This window comes from Eublepharis macularius, chromosome 5 (genome assembly GCF_028583425.1).
Source record: "Eublepharis macularius isolate TG4126 chromosome 5, MPM_Emac_v1.0, whole genome shotgun sequence".
Classification (NCBI taxonomy): Eukaryota; Metazoa; Chordata; class Lepidosauria; order Squamata; family Eublepharidae; genus Eublepharis; species Eublepharis macularius.
In genome coordinates, this window is record NC_072794.1 from 138,411,107 (window position 1) to 138,432,455 (window position 21,349).

The 21,349-nt window shown below is 40.4% G+C and overlaps 1 protein-coding gene across 1 annotated transcript in view; it reads right to left on the minus strand.

Annotated features, from left to right (window-relative positions):
• The window catches only part of PTPRT (protein tyrosine phosphatase receptor type T), a 560,054-nt gene that overhangs the window by 217,053 nt on the left and 321,652 nt on the right, over positions 1-21,349 (minus strand). The window contains exons 8-9 of the mRNA XM_054980796.1: positions 2,323-2,524; positions 10-112 (exon numbers count right to left, since the gene is read on the minus strand). Of these exons, the coding sequence (XP_054836771.1) occupies positions 10-112; positions 2,323-2,524 (305 nt within the window). The remainder of the gene's footprint in view (positions 1-9; positions 113-2,322; positions 2,525-21,349) is intronic.

Here is a 21,349-nt window from a genome sequence, read left to right on the forward strand (position 1 = left end):
ATCTGGTACCTGACAGGTGCTCCACGAGACTGTGCTGGCTTCAGCATGACTGTGATGGTTGTCTCTGTCTCATTCAGAGGAGAGTCGGTATCATATTCTGGCATTGATGGTGCTGCAGGGCAACAGAACAACACATGAGATCTGAAGTCAGTCACGTTGCAATGACAACACAAGGTCCCAAGGAAAAGTTGGAAGGACATAAAATAACAGTATTCTTGAAGAACCCCATTTATGCTGCCTTTTCCATGATGGAAAACTGCAGGAAATAGTTGAAATTAAAGCAAATGAGGAAACAAGAATCTGAAATATGTGCAACATTTCTGAATTCATGGGCAGATATTTGATTTTGTGGGCGGGGGGGGGGCGGTATGTGTATGTGGCAATTTTTATACTCTCGGCTTCATTACTGTAGTTGAAATGACATCTTTGCATAAGTATATTCCTAAATATCACCTTTAAGGCATGTATTATAAACTGATTGTATAGAGTAGGGGTTAAGTAGTTGGGATGAAATGCAGTACTTTGCGGGTTCAAATCTTTACATTATATTATATTATATTATATTATATTATATTATATTATATTATATTATATTATATTATATTATATTATATTATATTATATTATATTATATTATATTATATTATATTATATTATATTATATTATATTATATTATATAAGAGCTTTTTATGAAGGAAATGGTACCTAGTGTACAGATGCTATCATTCTGCAGTTTCTTGTGCAGTTTCCAAAACTTCTTTTTGAACTTGGGAGAGTTAAAAGAAGAGCTTGGGAGGCATCTTCTAAAAAGAAAACTCTCAGAGGAGCAAATTAGTATATAGCACACACTTCCCTATGGATCAGGACCATCAATTATAAACTTGCTAAGGATCTCAGTGCTAGCTTATCCTCTTGTCTCCTGAAAATTCTCTTATCCATATTTATATGGGTTACTTCATGCAATGTAAAGCAAATGTTAAATAGTTGTAAGAGTAGAGTCACATATTTAAGGGAGACTGCTGGATGTTTACATCCACTTATCAAAGGTATACTCTGAAAATTTTTACACACACCAACAAAAAGAGTTGGTCCCATAATGGTTGGATCCAACAGGTATTTGTCTATGTGATTCCTCTAACACAAATGTTGCTTCACTCATTGGAATCTTGCAAATACACTAGAGGCACCATTTTAATAGAACCTTTTTTGCATGGTCTATGAATGGTGAAGGAGCAATAAATATTCTGGTGATGTAATGATGGGCCATCAGCCATGCAAAATATATTGTAAATACACATGCAAAATTTTCCACCTTCTCAATAAATGTGTATTATACTTTCATTATTTTTTCTATATAAACTAATTAATTTCTAATTGAGCTGCTCATTTGACTCACGGCAAAATCTTTATTGCTTAATTTCCCAAATAAATAAGATATGCATAAACTTCCAATAAATAAGATATGCATATCCTTAATAATGCCTAAGAAACAAGTATATCAGTTTAGGTTAGAATGCGGAGATCTTGCAATGGCATGTTGCATCATACCAGCCCCCATTTTAAGGGAGGAATCTGCCCATCACCTGAGACACTCAGGCTGAGGCAGTGGAATTGTGGGGTAGGCAGGCAAGGGCAAATAGGGCTGCCACAGTGGGAGGGGGGATGTGGGAGGTATTACTGTCACAAAAGCCCCCTCTGCAGTTGTGCAGGTGGGCAGCGGTGGGTGAGGAGGAATGGGAGCAGATCAGGCTAAATGGCACCATTGCAAAAGGGAGGAGGTATGGCAGCTGTTGCCACTGCTGCCCTCTGCTGCTGGTGAGGTGTGCAGTCAAAGAGGAGGAGGAGCCGCTACAACCCCACCTCTCTGCCACATCAGCTAGACTAGCCTTGTGGGTGGACAGGGAGAGGAGGGAATTCATTTTGTGAGAATATAATTTAGTTATATATTTACCATTTGGTTCCTCTGCAAATGAAAACTGGGATGAGAGAAATCTCAGTGGCAGACTATATGCCTCTCATCTCAGAAGCCTGATCACTGTCTTATGGTCACAATGATTCTCCAGTGCTAACTGGAAAAGTCACCATGCTTCCCAAACTCTGCACAGCTCCCCTTAAGATTTGTTTCTTGCAGACACAGAGAATGCCAAAGAGTTCATTGTACTATTCATTTTTCAGATTTTCATTCAGCAATTCTATTTTTTAACTAAAGGAATTTATCTTTAACAATCCCGATGGGGCTAGTACTAATAACTATGCCAAGCTTGAACTACAAAAATTAGAGCAGAAATTAAGTTCTCTGTCCTTCCTTTTCAATGTAATACCTGCAATTTTAGTTGCGATCCGTGTGGTGATGGGAGGTCCAAACCCCTTCACTGTGCTGGCTTTGATGGTGAATGAGTACGTGGTCCCTGGATACAATCCTACAAAGAGGTGGTGTGTTTCATTTCTCAGTTTGAAGATCTTTCCCCTCTGGTTGGACAGGTCAGCAGTGGGATCTAGAGAACCAACAGCCTTGTATGTTATCTGAAAAAGAAAATTGTGATGGTTCTATGATTTATTATGCATTATAATACCCTTTCCCATATAAAATTTTCATACTGGAATTACTGGAAAAATATATGTAGCAGATGTGGATTGTTTGTATTTGAATGCTGTCACTCTGTATTGGAGAACCTAAATCTAATTGCTTTTCTTAATACAGAACACAGTTACACATTTTATACTTCCTAAGGTACAATGTCAGAAGGCTGTGAACGTTGGTGTTTTTTGGTAATATAAAACAGTTTAGAAGGCCAGAGGGAAAAAATAGCCTCACTTCACTGTTGAAAGGATCACTGAAGGATCTAAACAGCCAAGAAATGTTCCCAGGTCTCTCAACTTGTTTATTATTTCATGCAGCATTTGTAGCAACTTCCCATTTTGTTCAGATACAAAAGAGGAATTAATTTTGTTGAACAATCTGAATATCGGTGGACAACTGACAGACACTGAAGAGATCTTCACTTCTTCAAATAGCTCCAGTGAAACTGTAGCTAAAACAAAGGACTAGCTAGAGAAGACAAAGTATCTCAAATCAATGTGTAAAGCTACCATTACATTTTATGATTTTGTAAGTTGGTGGCGTCTGGATCACATTCTAGAGACATTCCACAGTTACTGTTGGAACTGAACACTTAAAGCATACACGTTGCAAGGAACGTCTTCATAATGTTTCAACCTTGACCTCATATTACTATGATTATAATTTGGATATATGAAAGTACCTGAACTTAAATATTCTGCAGTAAATGAGCACAGTTTTGCACCGAAACAGTGTTTTTCAAATATAAAAATGTAGAAATCATAGCAAAGAGTTGTATAACAAGGAAAATCTTTCATTCTTCATGACTATCCTTCTTCCTTTGATCCTGGTGCTTGGTTTCAGAATTTTAATATAATCTCCATCTGATAATACTGGCACTGTAGTACAAATACAGGAAAATATTCATGAGTACATCTATTGCTGGGCTACTAATGTATCTTTAGACAGTACTAGCCCAAAGCACACTTCTGAAATTCTATCAGAGTTGCATTATGCTTACCAGGGGCCACTTTGCTGATATACACACATACTCAGAGGTAAAACTCATGACTTATTTACTAGCCAATTTCTTTTCTGTGTTCCAAATTCAATCTAAAGGAGGCTCAATTTAAACTGAGTTGTCAATATAATATACCACGCTTTACTGCTCCCTTAACCTTTCCTGATATTACAAGATCTTCACTAACTTGTAATGAAACACTGTGAATAAATCGATGTATGTTAATATGCACGCACATCTTCAATTTTTTATGATAGCCTTCAAAATATCAAATTCACAGGTGAATGAGAAAATCTTTGGGGACACACACAAAACCACAATTTTATAACAGAGAGAAAATATTGTGTGCCAAACAAAACAAAAACTCCATAATATAAACAATTTAAATCCCTTGAATGTGTAAAAGTTCAAATTTAACTGATACATATGGGGAAATATCACAAAATATGGTGAATTCTATTTTCTAAGTAAATTAGATTTAACAGTTACTGCTGGTAATTAATATTTTTAAAAACCCCAAGGGGTGTGATCCTACTGAAGTTTATCATTTTATATCACATTAATGTCACTGATGGCATTACATACATGTACTTAACTCTTTCCCACTGAAAGAGTGTTTATCTTTAGCTTTATAAGAGTGCTTATCTTTAGCTTAAGATCTTGCTGGGCAATGCCCCGTCAGTAAATGGATAAACTACTGCCATCCAGGATTTAAGCCTGGACAGGCAAGTGCACCTAACATGTGTTACAGAGACCTGGCTGCAGGACATGGTGGTGGAGGGGGTTAGATTTGACCCAGCTCTGCCCTCCACATTTCTCTGTACAGCAGCAGGCTAGGCTAGGGGGGTTGGGGTGGAGTTGCAGTGGTCTACTGTGATTCCATCCATCTATCAAGGTCCCTCATCCAGCAGTCTGCTAGGTGTGTATGCTTCTGAAGGTGGGTGACCAGGGCTGGTTACGGATTCTGTGGTGTGCTAACCTCTCTGCTGTCCAGCTGTTTTTCTTACTGAACTCAGCAAGCTGGTCTCAGGCATGTTGATGGAGAAGCCCTGGACTGGTGGCCCTGAGTGACATTAACCTCCATGCTGAGTCCAAGCTGTTAGGAGTAGCTCAGGATTTCATGGCCTCCATGATGACCATGAGACTGTCCCACACACCTAGCAGGGCACACACTCAATTTGATTTACTGTACTGATGAGGAGGGTGATCTGGAGGTGGGGGAGTTAAAGCTTACTCCTTTGTCATGGTCAGATCATTAGTTGATAGAGTTTAGACTCACTGCTTCATCTTCCCTTTGCAGGGGTGGTGGATCTATTAAGACAGTCCACTCCATGCATCTGATGGATCCTGATGGCTTCCTGTCTGCTCTTGGTGATTTCCTCACCTTGGCTGATGAGGATTCTGTCTATGCTCTGACCGCTCTCTGAAATAGGGAGATGGCCCAGGCTATTGACACAATTGCCCTAAGCACCCTAGCACCCTGGTCAGAGCAAGGCAGTCTCCATGATTCATGGGGGAACTGATGGCAATGAAACAGGAGGGACAACAGCTAGACTGCCGCTGGCAGAAAACTTGGAACAAGCCTGATTGAACACAGCATAAAACCCATATTAGAGCCTATTAGAGCATCGATGGTGGCAAAAAGCCAATATTTCTCCACTGTTGCTCTTAACCACTACACCAAACTGGCTGTCTGGGGGTGAGGGGGATTGTGGTGGAGAAATCCAGCTGAGTTGTTTCATGTGGTTAAAGGGCTTCTACATCATAGCTCATGGAATTAGATTCAGACCACATAACAGCTTGCTGTGATCAATTTGGTACATACTTTGCACTCAAGATTGCCAGGATCTGATGTGGGTGCATGGTCAGATGACGTACCTCTGGTATCTGCTTCTCCGATTTATATGGATACCTTTCAGCTTGTGGAGCCTGAGTAAGTGGACAAAATCCTTGCAGAGGTGAGACTGACTACCTGAGTTCTTGACGCTTGCTCTTCTGGGATGATAAAGGCTGCCAGAGGGTGACTTGCTTACTGGGTAAGAGGAGTGATTAATGCTTTATTGAGAATGGGAATTGTACCGTCCATGCTCAAGGAGGCAGTAATTTGACTTATGTTGAAAATACCCTCTCTGTGCCCTACTATAATTGAGAACTTCCAGCCAGTCTCCAGCGTTTCATTTTTGAGCAAGATGTTAGAATGAGTAGTTGCTTCTCAGCTCCAGGGGTTCTTGGGAGAGACTGATTTTCTGGATCCATTTCAATCCGGCTTCAGACCAAGATTCAGAACAGAGATTGCATTGGTCACATTGGTTAATGACCTTTACTGAGAACTAAACATGGTGACTGTTACCCTGCTAGTCTTGATGGATCCCTCAGCAGCCTTTGATACCATCAACCATGATATCCTTCTGAATTACTTCTCAACCCTGGGACTAAGGGCACCATGTTATGGTGGTTTGAGTTCTAATTGGATGATTGGCATCAGAAGGAAATAATAACAGCAACAGTAACAGTAGCAACATTCAATTTATATACTGCCCTTCAGGACAACTTAACACTCACTTGGAGTGGTTTACAAAGTATGCTATTATTATCCCTACAACAATCACCCTGTGAGGTGGGTGGGGCTGAGAGAGCTCCAGAGAGCTGTGACTGACCCAAGGTCACCCAGCTGGCTTCAAGTGGAGAGTAGGGAATCAAACTCAGTTCTCCAGATGAGAGTCCCATCGTTCTTAAGCACTACACCAAACTGGCTGTCTGGAGGGGGGAACCTGTTCTACTCTGTGGCCACTGGCCTATGGAGTCCCACAGGGCTCCATTTTATCTTCCATGTTATTTAATATTACACAAAGCCACTGGGAGTGGTCATCAGGAGGTTTGGGCTGCGGTGTCACCAATATGTGGATGATACCCAGATCTACCTTCCTTTTCCATCTAATTCCAAGGATACTGCTGGTGTTCTGAACCACTGCTTGGAGTCAACAATGGGCTGCATGAGGGTGAACAAGCTGAAATTTAATCCTGACAAGACAAAGGTGCTCTAGGTTAGTAGAAACCAGAAATGTGAGATGTCCCCTGTCTTGGATGGGGTTACACTCTTCTTGAAAAGTCAGTTCACAGCTTAGGAGTTCTGCTTGACACAGTAGTCACATTAGAAAGCCAGGTGGCTATGGTGGCTTGAAGTGCATTTGCCCAGCTTTGGCTGGTATGTCAGCTGCATCCATTCCTGATTCTGTCAGATCTAGCCACAGTGATCCATGCCTTAGTTACCTCTTGACTGGACTATTGCAATGTGTTCAACTTGGGGCTACCCGTAAAGATGGCTTGGAAGCTGCCACAAGTGCAGAGTGCTACTGCTGGTTGGGGCCAGCTATCAGGAACATGTAACCCCAATCTTAACATAACTGCACTGGCTACTGATCTGCTCCCAAACTCAAATGCTGGTTCTATCCTTTAAAGCTCTACATGGCTTGGAACTAGGGTATCTGAGCACTGTCTTCTCCTATACATTCCTGCCCAGAAGTTGAGATCACAGGGAGAGGCCCAGCAAACCGTCCCATCAACTAAAGAAGCTTGGCTTGTGGGTAGACATGGGCATGAACAGCATTACGAACTGTTCAGAGTTTCAAATAAATATTACTGTAGATATTGGGTAATATGGTAATAACTGATGTATCACTATACGTTATGAAGTACAGAACAGTTACACCAAGCTGTGACTGGTGAGACAGGTGGAATGAGGGTGGTACTGATTATACCCTGACACAGCATATGACATTTAAATAACCACATAGCTAACTAAGCAACCACAAAGAGAAGATCTAGTATATTACAGAAAGATTAGATAATGATGAAGGAAGCTTTGACTCTCAAAAGCTTATACCCTGGAAATCTTGTTGGTTTTTAAGGTGCTACTGGACTTGAATCTTGCTTTTCAACTGCAGACTAACACAGCTACCCATATGAAATAATATATTACAGTAACATATACAGATGTACAGTATATTATAGTACAATTGCAGCTGACACTGGAGTGTACAAGTAGCAAACCATCTACACCCATTCATTTATGGAAATACACTGAACAGCGAAGAATATATTATCCAGCTCATTTATAAAAAACATGCTTAAAATAGATGCCAAAGTTGAATACTATAGAATCAGGATACCTATGATGAAGGCTATTATGAGAATAAACTGAGACCGGAGGGGTGAGAAACTTACTGCTATTAGTCTATTAATCTATAACTTAATAAAATCAATTTTCTCATTGCACCTTTTTTTTTTAAACTCTTCCTGAACCCAGTTAAACACTGACCAGATGAGTCCCAGTAGCCACCTTCAGAGCATTTGGGGCTACTTTCCTCTATTTAAGCCTTAAACTGGGATCAAGATCCAGGTCCAATACACCTTAAAGACTATTCGACCCAGATCTTGCTTTTCTAGTGCAGACCAGCATGGCTACCCACCTGAAACTATCTTGCTGGTTCAACTGGTTTGTAAGGCACCAGCTCTTGTGCTCTGGCTCCAGCTCTTGCATTCCAGACCCAAGTTCCTGACCATCACATAAGTCTTGGCTCTAAAAACATCCTTCTCGCCATGGTGCCTGGAGACAGAAAACTATTTTCTTCTATTCCACCCAAAGAAAGTTATGAATGCCTAAAAGCTTGTTGTCATATAATTTAATTCAACTGTTGCCATATGGTTTACTTCAATCCTTTGCATTTAAAGAGAACATAACTGAATTTAACTTTCTTGGAATAGTACCCCTTGGCTACCGTTCCATGACCAATCTTCTAATCTTTGTGCCTATCTCCTTTCCTTATTTCAATCTCCTTGTCCTTCACACCCTTGCAAAAATAAAATAATAAAAAGTGAAGAGAGAAGAAGAAAGAAAAAAAATCTTATAATTGTAATACATTTTGCAAATTAAGCATATATTAAACTTAAATTAAGTACTTGCAGGGTATGTATTGTTCCTAGCTGAGAACTGCAGTATTTTTTTTTTCATGCTGAAATGGGGTGTTTCTGGCACAGATTATACCTAACCCTATCCATAGTGTATGCCAATTATTCTAGTTGCTCCAGCACATGCCCTACTGTATTTCTCTTCTTTACCTCCATTGAAATTCTGTGTCTTTTCCTTCAGAAAACATATTCTAGCTAACCTCTGTGTCCCAGTTCTGATGCTATCTTTGAGTCAACAGCTAGAAGCAAATGTTTATTAATGCAGCAGGAGCCAAATGGTCTTGTGACATTGATGAGTGAGGAGCCAGGACATAACAAGAGAGACTCAGAGCATTCATGACCTTGCCAGGTTCTGAACTGCAAGCCTCTAGGGAATGTATCTCTTGCTGTTTTTTTTTTTAAAGAAAGCAATTATCATGCAAGCCAAAATCCTAGAAACAGGGTTGTTTATATGTTGAGTCTTGTCACATCATTGTATGTGTAGCATAGATGAGGGAATAAACTATGGATTCTCGGGTGGCTTACAGGTGTCAGCTTCTTTGCCAAAGTGTTTGAGCTGCAGCAGATGTGAAGAACATACCTCATCTGTTGTGATGGAAGCCCTTGTTAGCTCACTTGGCCATGCACCTCTCCGAGCACTAAATATTTATTCAGTCTCCTCTGAGGCTAATATGAATACTGTATAATGAACATTTACAAACCCACCTGCAGAGCTACACACAACCCTGCTGTATGTGAACAGAGCAGAGAAGCTTGACATGATGAAAGAAAAGGCAAGAGATCTGATTGCTCCCCCTCCTCAATTAAATGCCAGCTCATTTTCCTTTTATTGATTGAGTTTAAGACATTCCTCATTTTGAAGCTTCAATTATTGTTTGCATTTTTTGAGTCAGTTAACAATCCTTTGCCTACTTCAGTTGTTTTAATTTAGCCCAAGAAACAAGGTCATTAGATCAACATTTCTAAAATGAAAGAAAATGGCTGAGGGGTGTTATCTGACCTATGGAATTTAAAGTTGTTGAAGAGTACTAAGAGGGAAAGAAAGGATATCTGTTTTGTGGATCTATGACAATATGGAATAAAGAACAGTATAAATGAATAAATTGTATTTGTAACCCATCCAACTGAGAAGAGCTCAAGTTTGAACTTCCAATGACAATATGCAATAAAAACATATCTTTCAAAACAGAATACTGATTAAGAAAGCACCATCTTCTCCCAGCCACTAAATGCTTGCCCAGTGTTGTATAAAAACACTTGTTCTTTCTTTCTTTCTTTCTTTTGCAAAGGAAAGATACCATTATATAATAAAAATTATGGAAGCAGGGCAACAGAAGATTTCAGTGACACATGGAATTATTAATATGAAGCAAAGTCCATCAAAGTTATGAGATTCATTCATCCCGTTTAAGAAGGGATGTAAAAACATTATCTAGCCTTTAGCCAACATACTGCATTTGCAGGATTTTTAAAAATTTTGTGCTGCTTTTTGAAAAATTATTATTGTATTTTTGATTATTTGATGACTGTTTTCCTTGGTATAAATTCTTGGAACTGTTCATGTAAACCTCCTTGAGTAAACAGGAAAGGTGGTACATAAAGGTTCTAAATTAAATTTCCCTTTTAGACATTTATGTCCCTCACTGACCTCTAGAGGATAAAGAGAAGAGATTCTAGCGAATGCAGTACTTTCTTCCAGCTTCACACACTGTTGACTCAAATATCATAAAAAGAGCCATCACTGCTAACTAGCTGCTGTCTCCACTGTGATGGTAAGCAGAAAGAGGAGTCTTTGAAGAGGTGAGGATATAGAATACTAGGCTCATCCCTCTCCCCTGCTTTGCCCCAATCTGGTTGCTTCGGAACGTGATGAAGAAAACCATCATGAATGTTCCCTTTAGCAATTGTGCAAAGTGCTGTCAACCACCCCCTATTTGCTCTGTTTGCATGTTCCGATCTGTGAAACTTTATCTGACATGGTCCCCTCTGCTGCCTTTTCTCATTGCCACCCTAGTCGGAATGAAGAGGCAGACACCAAGTTGGATCTAAGGGCCACTTTATTAACTATATACATATAATAACAACAGCAGCAAGGCCCTACAGGTCAAGCCATGGGGTCCCACCAGACTGCCGCCTTGACCTGTCTGGGCGAGCCCCAAAGCCGTGGGTGCGACCCATCCACAGGATGCTTCAGACCTGGCCGGCCAGGCAACGTGGTCACCCCCCTCTTAAGCTCCTAACACCTCAGCCGTATAGCAGTGAGGGAAGGACTCGAAAGTTGGGGTTTCCAAAGGTAGCCTGCCCTGCCTCAGGCAGCCGTCAAAGCAGTACCAGGTCCTGGGGCAGGCCCCTCTTCCCACTAAGGGGGAAGAGCCATGGGTGCTCACCGTCCCGCACCCTATCTGACCCCAAACCTGCCATGACTCACTAACCAGCACCACCCTAAGTCAATACCTCAATCCCCAACATCGGTGCAAGGTAGGCAAAAAAACCCCTCTCCATCATGCCAATTAGGAAAAGGGGAGAATAAATTCCTACCTGGCCCTGACAACAGCAGCTGGCTAATCCTACACCAATACCGGGAGAGGAGGGTGGGCCGAGCAACTAAAGGCAACTGCGGCTGGGCAAGGGCAGTGCGGCCTCAATGGCTCCTGCCCTGCCCTGCCCAGCCAACCCTAACATGAAAGGAGGGCGGAGTTGGTGCTGCCTCCCTCCATCCAGGGTGGCAATAAACGGCACCCTGCATAACAGCATTGCTGCCTGCCAGGTAAGTGCCGCATTCTTTCTCTCAGACTTTACTACACTTCAGTTCCCTCAAGCATAGGGCTGCCAGGCTCCAGGTAGTGGCTGGAGATCTCCCAGAATTACAACTGGTTTCCAGGCCACAGAGATTAGTTCACCTGGAGAAAATGGCTACTTTGGGCGGTGGATTCTATGGAATTATGCCATGCCAAGGTCCTTTCCCTCTCCAAACCCCACTTTCTCCAGGTTTCTCCAGGTTTCACCCCCAGATCTCCAGGAATTTCCTAACTTGGAGCTGGCAGGACCAACTTTCCCCTAGACATCAGCAGTTAAGCCACATAGCTCTACTGAAACTGGGGGGGGGGGGATCCAGTTTTCCTAGCCTTTCTACAACCAGTTAATTATTTCCCTATGTTTTCTACCTGTGACTTCTTGGAGGAAGTGGTGGAACAGAATTAAGGACCCATTGAAGGGGGATACTTCAGCCAGGCCCCATATATTAAGGACTAATAAAAATAACCTAAATAAAATTAAACTTTCTCTTTATTGAGATGTTTACTTTTTAACTCATACATAGCAGATAATAAATTTCATTAAACTGTTGTGGTATTTTTAACATGAAGGCCAGAAAATAACAATCTGTAAAAAGATCTTTTGTTTAAGAAACCAAAGCAAGCACCAAATAGACAAAAATTACACAGTTGTGGATTTAGCAACTACAAGCCAGCCTGGGGCAGCTGGAAAGTTGTAAGTGCCCAGATAGTTTCAGCACACATTATATACTTTTACAGACAAAAGGTCTTAGGCAAACAACTGATGTAAAACTAGGGATAAATCACTTGGTCTACTTTATCTCTTGAGCTCAGATCACAAACTTCCAGTTTACTGTTCCTGTTTATCATATCTTAATTTAAGGTCTGATAAACAGGAATAGTTAGTTTGTCCGGTAAATTTATCAGTACTGTTACACTTCTTGTACTTAGAAAACTGCGTCCAGTTTTCCTAAGACACCTTTCTTGGGACAGAACATGAATTATATCCTCAAGCCCCTAAAAGAAAATGGTTTCAGCATAAGCATTTTACAGGATGAAAAACATGTTCCAGAGAAAGAGAAATAGTTGATGCATTTTAATACGGCACTCCTGGCAACAGCTACTTCAGCTAGGGGCCGCGATTAACCTCCCTGAAGGCATCTTCAGAGGTGTAGCACCAAAAGACAGAGATCTCTCAGTGACACTGTCTTTTGGTGCTACACCCAGCCACAGCTGCTGGCAAAACACCAGGAAATACAATGCCAAGACCACGGCTATACAGCCCGGAAAATCCACAACAACCATCGTTCTCTGGCCGTGAAAGCCTTCGACAATACTCTATAACCTTGTTTTCCATTTTCAAAATAAATTTTTGAAAGTGGATTTACAGTAGACTGAGATGAAACTAGACTTGATATTCCCTCCTTGAATTCTTGGTTTTGCCTCGAGTCTGATGTGTTCCCACCAAGACACTTGTGCAGGCTGTTAACTGATTTCTAACTCAAAGTGAAACCTTAACTAGATTTGGAGTTCATGGTGTTTGGGGAGGGATCTGATTTCTCTGATTTCAGTCCTTGTCTGTGACAGGGGAGGTCGGTGTTAGGAGAATGCAATACTTCCAACTTCCCAGCTATTCAGTTCTTCCATTTACCTGTCAGTTTTTGCTAGTTCTCCAGGTTATGTGACATTAAATGCAAAGTAATTGAACTAATCTGCATATTAAACATTTCTTTACAATCATCAAATCAGTGCTTTGGGGGGGGGGGTAAAAAAATAAGCACCAGTATTCATATATAAGGTTACATTGATTTCTACCAATTCCTCCTTCAGAACTTGGAAGAGTCTAAAAAAAAAAATCCTGGTATTTGATACCAGTGAGTATTTCTTAAAAAAGAGAAAAGCCCTGCATCAAACTATGTCACTACTATTTGAAGCAACGGAAGGCAGAGACAGCCGCATTAATCCTGGCACCAGGAATACAATGACAGAAGTAGGAGATGTGAAGTGCAGCTTCAAAAGTTACCCAACATTCATACAGAAATCCCTGTTGCATAGTATTCATACCTATGACAGATTATTGGAGAAATTCTCTCAGAGCTATCCTTTGGCCAAAGTACCAATATGGGTACTGGAAACCTGCTCTCCAATAGACAAGACTGCTGGTTGTTGTGGATTTTCCAGGTTGTATAGCCGTGGTCTTGGCATTGTAGTTCCTGATGTTTCGCCAGCAGCTGTGACTGGCATCTTCAGAGCTGTAGCACCAAAAGACAGAGATCTCTCAATGTCACAGTGTGGACAGATCTCTGTCTTTTGGTGCTACACCTCTGAAGATGCCAGTCACAGCTGCTGGTGAAACATCAGGAACTACAATGCCAAGACCACAGCTATACAGCCCGGAAAATCCACAAAAACCATCGTTCTCCAGCCGTGAAAGCCTTTGACAAGACAAGAGTGTATTTACAAGTTCCAATTATGGGGAAGAAGGATTGTCAAAGGCTCAGAATCAAGCTGGGCTGCTTGATTCCCCCCACTCCTGTTTAGATCACAATCTGAAAATTGTGAACAATAGTTATGAACACTCAAAAAAGTTTATTTAAGGTAAAAATTAGATCACAAATGATGTGTTTACAAGCGTTTTCAAACTGCTTTCTCTATTCCAGATCCACCATCTTTATTATACATGGAAAAACCAGTAACCAAAATAATAGAGACATTTTGATCCTACTGGGATGGAAGAGAATGCGGCATGGCTTGTGTCTCTGCTCTAGCCTTCCAATTTTGCCAAGCTGAATTAAAGTTAATCCATGATAGCTTTCCAGTCCATTTTTAAATAATATGCACTTGAACATTCTTGCACTGCTTTTACCATTGCTACCCCAGCCCCACTTTCCCCTTCTGTCTGCCCAAATAGGCAATCTCCTAGTTAGTTGGGGAAATAGTTTAAAGAAGAGAAGCAAGAGGAGGTCACTGGGATTCTCCCACCTATGATTATGGGGATTATTCCCTTAAGAGAACTCTCACGCAAACCAGCCAGATGTTCAACCAGAAAGATTTTTATTAAAAGAGAAATGAAAGGGCGAACATAAAAAAATCACACACAACTCACATGCGAGGCTAAATCAAGATGGGTAGCCATGTTAGTCTGACTGTAGCAGTAGAAAAGAGCAAGAGTCCTATAAGAGCACCTATAAGACTAACAGCATTTGTGGTAGGGTATGCGCTTTCATGAGTCACAGTTCACTTCTTCAGAGGCTAAGAGAAAATGAGGGAAGAGAGAGGAGAAAGCAATTTTGGGGAAGGCTATAGTTACCAGTCTCAAGGATAGAGGTTCATGGAGGCAGCAGTAAAACAGCATTTCATAGAGAAGAAAAAGATGCTCAAACTTATACACACACACTGGTGGCTAGGAAGCCCAGATTTAGGACAAAACACACCCTGGGGCAAACTGACGTCTTCGCCCCCAAAACAATACATTGATGAGTTTTCTGGAGGTGGATAATGAGTTTGGGAGAGACTTCTTGAGGTGGACTACAGGTGTGAATGCTTGATGATCCTTTGAGTACCAGATGGGAAAATCTACCAGGTTTGCTGAATAGCTTGACTGGTGCTTAATCATGGTGAATGGGTGAGGGAAGTGAGGCACGGCATGGATGAAATTAGCCAGGAGTTTCCTGGGAGCCTCATTGTCCTAAATTATGCATCTCTCTGGGGTGTGAAGGGAGCCATTAGTTAGTCAGCCACTTTGACTCCCTTCTAAAATATTTTCCAGGCTCTTGCTGGCTGGCATCCATTTTATTTCAGGCCTGGCAGTGCCTTGCAGTTACGCTGAATGAGAAAGGGCATTTATGACTTCATATCTATAAACTGCTCCTCAGCAGGAGGAGGGGTCTGACTGCTGACAAGTGCACATATCAGGAAACAATGTAAGCTTTAAAAACAGGTCCAAGTAGTAAGTCTCAACTAAAAAAACCCCTCAAAATAACTTCTAAATTTAAATATATATATGTGTGTGTGTGTTCATTTAAAAATTGGAGGTGGCAGATGGGTGGTGGTGGAAGAAAGTATAATCATGCAAACAGACACATCCAGACAGCTCAACAGGACATAAGTTGAACCACAGATGTCAAAGCATAACTCATTCTTAAAGAATCAGGTAATATCTAATAGCTTCTTACAGAGATTTTCTCTTACATTGTCTCATTTGCTAACTTCACTAGGACTCATGAAGATCTCCAGATTTACTGATAGATTTTTTTTTTAAACACTCTGGTAAGGAAGTATAATGAACTGAAACTTGCAAGAGAAAGCAGATTTAGCCAATCAAGAAATCTTGCTGGCTGAAAGAAATCATTTCATCTACTACTACAGTTTACTGCTGAGTTCATCCTAAGATGGTGGGGTGACAAAAAGCACAAAAGCGGAAGGCGTGATCATTTCCTGTCATTGTGTGTTCGAAACAATCACACTGATTGCTGTTTGTATAAGTGTCTTTGCAAGTTAGACTGTCAAGCTGCCCCAGATAAGGTTTCTACTTGCCAAGAAAGATTGAAAAGGAGCTCTTTCAATGCAAAGGAGAGAAGGAAATAGGCTGTGCAATTTCCCAACCCCATTTTTCTATTTTTTGAAAATTAATACCTATACCCTTCCTGTCTAGCAATAATTCTGTAAAGTATAGACTGGCCGGCCTTATAAAATTTGATATGCCGAGAAAGCCAACCTGTTCAAAATTAACTCTGGAAATGGATAGGGTAGATTTCCCTTTCCTACCAAACTACAAGCCTTGCCATTCACAAGCGGGAGAGAAGTTTTTTCCAGTACCATTTTTAAAAATGATTTTAATGTACTAAGTCTGTTCATAATCAAGGGGTATATCCACAATATTAAAAAGACAAGATTTTTTTCACCTTCTCCCTCTTTTCTTCATGATCTGAAATAAATAGTGCAGAAATCTAATAAGCACCATTCATCAAGTAACTAGAGAAACACCCCCTAATTGGGAGAATTATAATTTCAAAGATGAGCCTTCTATAGAACTATTCCTGTTAATGTAGAGTACATAATCATAATAACCAGGAGCCAAGAGACTCAAAATAAATGATACATGCTTCTTTTACATTTCCCTAGAGGAAAACCCAGCTTTTGCCCCCTTGTTTATTTCACTAATGAACTGGAAAATCCACCCCCAAACTGCCAAATGAGACTGACAGATTCCCTCTCCTTTCACCAATAACTTTCTGAACAACTAATGTACAGTTGGGAAAGAAAACTTTGACCAACAAAGTTCCTTTACTATATTACTTTACTATACTTTCTATTGCAATGGACAGAAGGGGAGGGGGAAGGAAAAACAATTCACATGCAACTTTTCTATTTCTCCTCATAAGACCTTGTGCAAATTCTCCCCAAAATGGGAGCTTACACATCTGTTCATCCTAGTTTTGAGTGATGTAAGCATTTGTTGCACAATATTTTGTTGTGCATAGTACGAAGCATCCAACATCAAAAATAAGGCTACTATTAAAGGTTGTGCAACATGGAAGAGGAGAAAAGTACACTCAGAAAAATACACACGGATCTATCATTTGAACAGTCATAGAAGAGACCCGGAAAACTGACCATCTTTTTTTAAAAGGAAAGGAAAGAGACTCATAGTGCTTATTTTATTTTGTGCACTGTGTTTATTTTGTTGATGGACTGCTATATTGTTTTATGTATTCACATACTGTAGCTTTGTTAGCCATTTTTGAGCCTTAAGGCAGGGGTCCCCAATCTTGAGCCTGCAGGTATTTGTTGAATTCAGTGGAAGCAACTGCAAAATGTCAGTGAATGAGGTTATACATCACTCTAGTAGTAACTTTTCAACATTTGAGGCAGAAGCTCGGCTTAACAGGTCACCTTTTAAAATGAAGATATCATCTAAAAATATTTTCCTGTTTCTACACAGCATATCTTCAGTCATGTATTGAGGATCCTTGTGCTGTGGTGGCAGCTGCTGCCAAAACAATGTTGTTGTTGTTGTTGTTGTTGTTGTTGTTGTTGTTGTTGTTGTTGCTGTTGTTGTTTAATCTGCATAGCCAATCGGATTTCCAATGGCCAATCAGAAGCCCTTCTGGGCAAACACCTCACCTGGTCCTGCCCACTTGCTAAAAACACTTGGCCTGCACCACATGGGAGACCCTTGGTTTAAGGAAATAATGTGGGATATAAATATTTTAATAAATAAATAAATACAACCAATCTAGAGTTCAGTGAGTTTTATTTGCCCACCCCACCCCCATACACACCTTCCTTTTATCTTTGGATGGCCATCCAAGGGCCTCTCTACTGGTGGTGACATCCTCCATGAGTTCATGCAGGTGAACAGAATTCCATGTGCTGCTTACCCTTTCCTACGACGTACTGGTGATGTCCTCTGCTATGACTGTCTGCTGCAGTCACATTTGTATTCTACCCGGGAATGGAACTCCATGGATTCGATGTCAGTCTTCCTCCTTTTTTAAAAAGACTGCATGCATCCTATTGGTCTCTCTCCTTCCTCTACAACCCCTCTTCCCTTGCTGTTGTGCAAATCAATCAAATCAAATTCTCTCTTTTGTTTGAGAGGAGGGACTTGTCTTTTTTTGTCTCTCTGTTCAGACTATTGTTTTAAATCAAAATAAATCAAAACCATTTTCACAAGCCAGGGATCTCTGCTTACAGATTATTTGGGGAGGGGTGGAAGAAGGACATTTTTAAAGAAAAAAGCAAGGGGGGGAAGCCCCTCAGAGAAATGAGGTTGTAGAAAATAAAATCTCACAGTGTCTTGCTTGGTTCTGCAAATCTCACCTCCCACAGTCCATTTTGTTTTAAAATCCTTCCTCCTCTCCTTTGCAAAAAGGGTCTCTCTCGTTTTCAAAAAAGAGTCATTAGCAATATCGTGGACAAATGTTTTTTTCCTCCTTTTGCTGGGAGTGTGGGGCAGGCATCCCTCTCTTCCCTACCCAGACACAATTTCTGCCTTACCCTCCCCTCCACCTTTGTTTGCTCTTCTTTACTAGCTCAGTCCATCCATTGTCTCAAGTTTATTGCAGCTTGTGATCTGAACGGCAAAAAGACACTCTATACTAACAAATCTATCGTTGTCTGAGTGAATTCAGGGACACAGGCAGACACAGCCATACGGAGCAAACTGAGCAGACACATGCAATGCTGCAGAACAAGCAAACAAGTGGAGGAATGCATATGCATATGCATATTAAACTCAGGCAACACATGCATAAACTCATGGAGGATATCACTTGCTGTATGATAAAGCATGATGTTGGTTAACATAGCCTTGGTTTCCTTTCATTCACCTGTACCTGAGACAGCCTTTCATTTTTGTTACTTACAAATTCTAGTTGGTTTAAAGGTATACTTTGCAACCTATCTGGAAAAGCCCCTGGTATCTATTTTAGCATTTCATGGACTCAGCACAAGGGGTTGCCATGTGGAAGGATATTGCATAGGGTTGCCAGCCTTCAGCGGGTGGATGGAGATCTCTTGGAATTACAACTGGTCTTCAGGCCATAGAGATCAATTCCCCTGGAGAAAATGGCTGCTTTGGAGGTAGATTATATGGCACTATACCCCACTGAGGTACCTCCCTTATCCAAACTTCACCATCTCCAGACTCCATCCTCCAAATCTCGAGGAATTTCCCAACCTAGAGCTGGCAATTCTAATTCGTGCATTATCAGATAAGAGTCTGGCAGGACCACATGATGACACAGCCTTCTCTTCCTCCAGGGGAACTCCCGCAGGCATGGTTGGCCTTGTCTCTTTCTGCTTTCCATCATAATTTGAGGATCTGTGTAATTTCAGTGGGCCTTTAGACAAGTTTGATTAATGATGTATGCTATACAAGTCTTTCCGTGTGTTATTCTTTTTCCGCATGCTATTATCATATTTGATTTATCTTCCTGCTGCTTTCAGTTGATTGAGATCTCTCAGAATGCTGCTATTGTTCTTTATGGCTGCTTTCAACTGAGTGATTTAATAGCTTTTGTTTTTTAAATATTATAATTGTGATATTTTAGTTTTGCTTATATATATATATATATATATATATATATATATATATATATATATATATATATATATATATATATATATATACACACACAAAAAACCCCCCATCACTTTTGATGCCTGCTACTGATGGGTACTTTATGAACAAATGTGAGTGATCACTCCAGGTTTCCCAACAGTCATATCCCACTATCACTTCTGAAGGATGTTAGTGAAGCTCAGAAATGTTATAAATAATAAAATAAATATAGGCATGACACTGGCAATTGAAATTTAGCAGTAAGTGGATAAGTTTGCAGAAGGTACCCATTCTTCAGAAGCGTGAAAACCAAAGAGGGCTGCAAAGAGGTTCAAAAGGATTTTCCAATAGGCAACAACATGGCAAACTTCAGTATAAGTGGCTGTAAAGAGATGAGCACTGAGAGCAAAAACAGTCCTATTAATTGTGTATGGTGGTCGAAACTAGTTGCAATTATTCAAGAAAGAGATCTTTGGGTCCTGAAGGCTCGCTCAATGAAAAGTCACTGAAAAAGGCACCTTTCATGCTATTGAGAAAAGGACTGAATATAAACCAGACAGCATCACAATGTCCTTGGTATAACAGCATCTCCGAAGAGCCTGGAAGCCCTCATTAAAAAGAATGGGGCTGAAACTCACAATAATGGGTGGTGGTGGGGAACGAATGGAATAGATCTGAGCCAGTAACACCCCATCTTGAAAAACCCAATAACAGTACATAGTTTATTAGGAAACCCTAGATATGAAACAGATGGAATTTTTTTCAGTGCACTCCCCTAGTGGTCACATTCAGGTAGTACTGTGCCCAGTTCAAGGGACACAGAAAAGGGAAACCAATGTGATAAAAGGTTTGGAGCACCTTTTTTGTGGGGGAGGCGAAACAGTTTGGTGCCTTTTTGTTACAACATCAACTAAGAAGAGATGATAAAAGTTCATAAAATGCTGTTTTCTATAGAAAAGCTAGATAAACACCACCACCCATCCTAAAGCATTAGAATGTAGCATCAAGTAAACACATTCAAGGGGTGTAAATTCAGAACAGATAAAAGGATTTTTTTTTACATATCCAATATTTTACTTATGAAAGTCAGAGTGATGGCTGTTAAATTACTTGAAATGAGTGCTCTGCAAATTCATGTAAGATAAAGCTATTAACTATTATAACTAAGAGAAACTTCCATGTTCAGTTTCTCAGCACCTATCGCTAAGAAGTGAGGGCAACAACAGGAGAAGAGTATTACCTTATATAACTGCTTGCATACTTGCTGGAGTCATATGGTTGGCTACCATGGGATCTTTCCTCTGAAACAATTGGGCACTTTCAGCTTTTCATATAGTTAATTAATATGCACATGGCATGACTTTGGAGGACTTTACTTGTACTATAAGATTTGAGAAAGTCTATTTCAGAATCACTAACATGACAGCTTACAACATAATGAATAGCATTGGATATACATTCTGTGACCTCAGACTTTTCAGAAAATTTCACACAACAACCCAAACCTGAAATATGTGCATGCACACACTCCCATCTAATAAGCCACTAATGCTCTCCCAAGATATTTCGCAATGCAAGAGTGCCATATAACAACACTTGCAAAGATTCAATAATCAGCCCCACTGAACCAACTAACCTGGAGAGCAGGAAGTATATTTGAAACTGCAATGAATCCTTTGGCCATGTTTGATCACCTGCAAACACACAGCTTGCAAAAAGCAGGGATTCTGGTATCAGCTTTAAGAACGTAATCTGCCTTTCAAGTGACAACGTTGAATAGTAAGCAATCCAACTTGGGCAATTTAGGACAAGCTAAACATTCATTATTTCCTTTCTCTCTTTATACTCATTTACATTGTTCTCAACAGCTTTGGTTCTTCACTTTTTACTGTTAGTTTTGTAGATATGCTTGAATTGTGTACACAATTCATAAGGTATTTATACAGATTAGGGATCT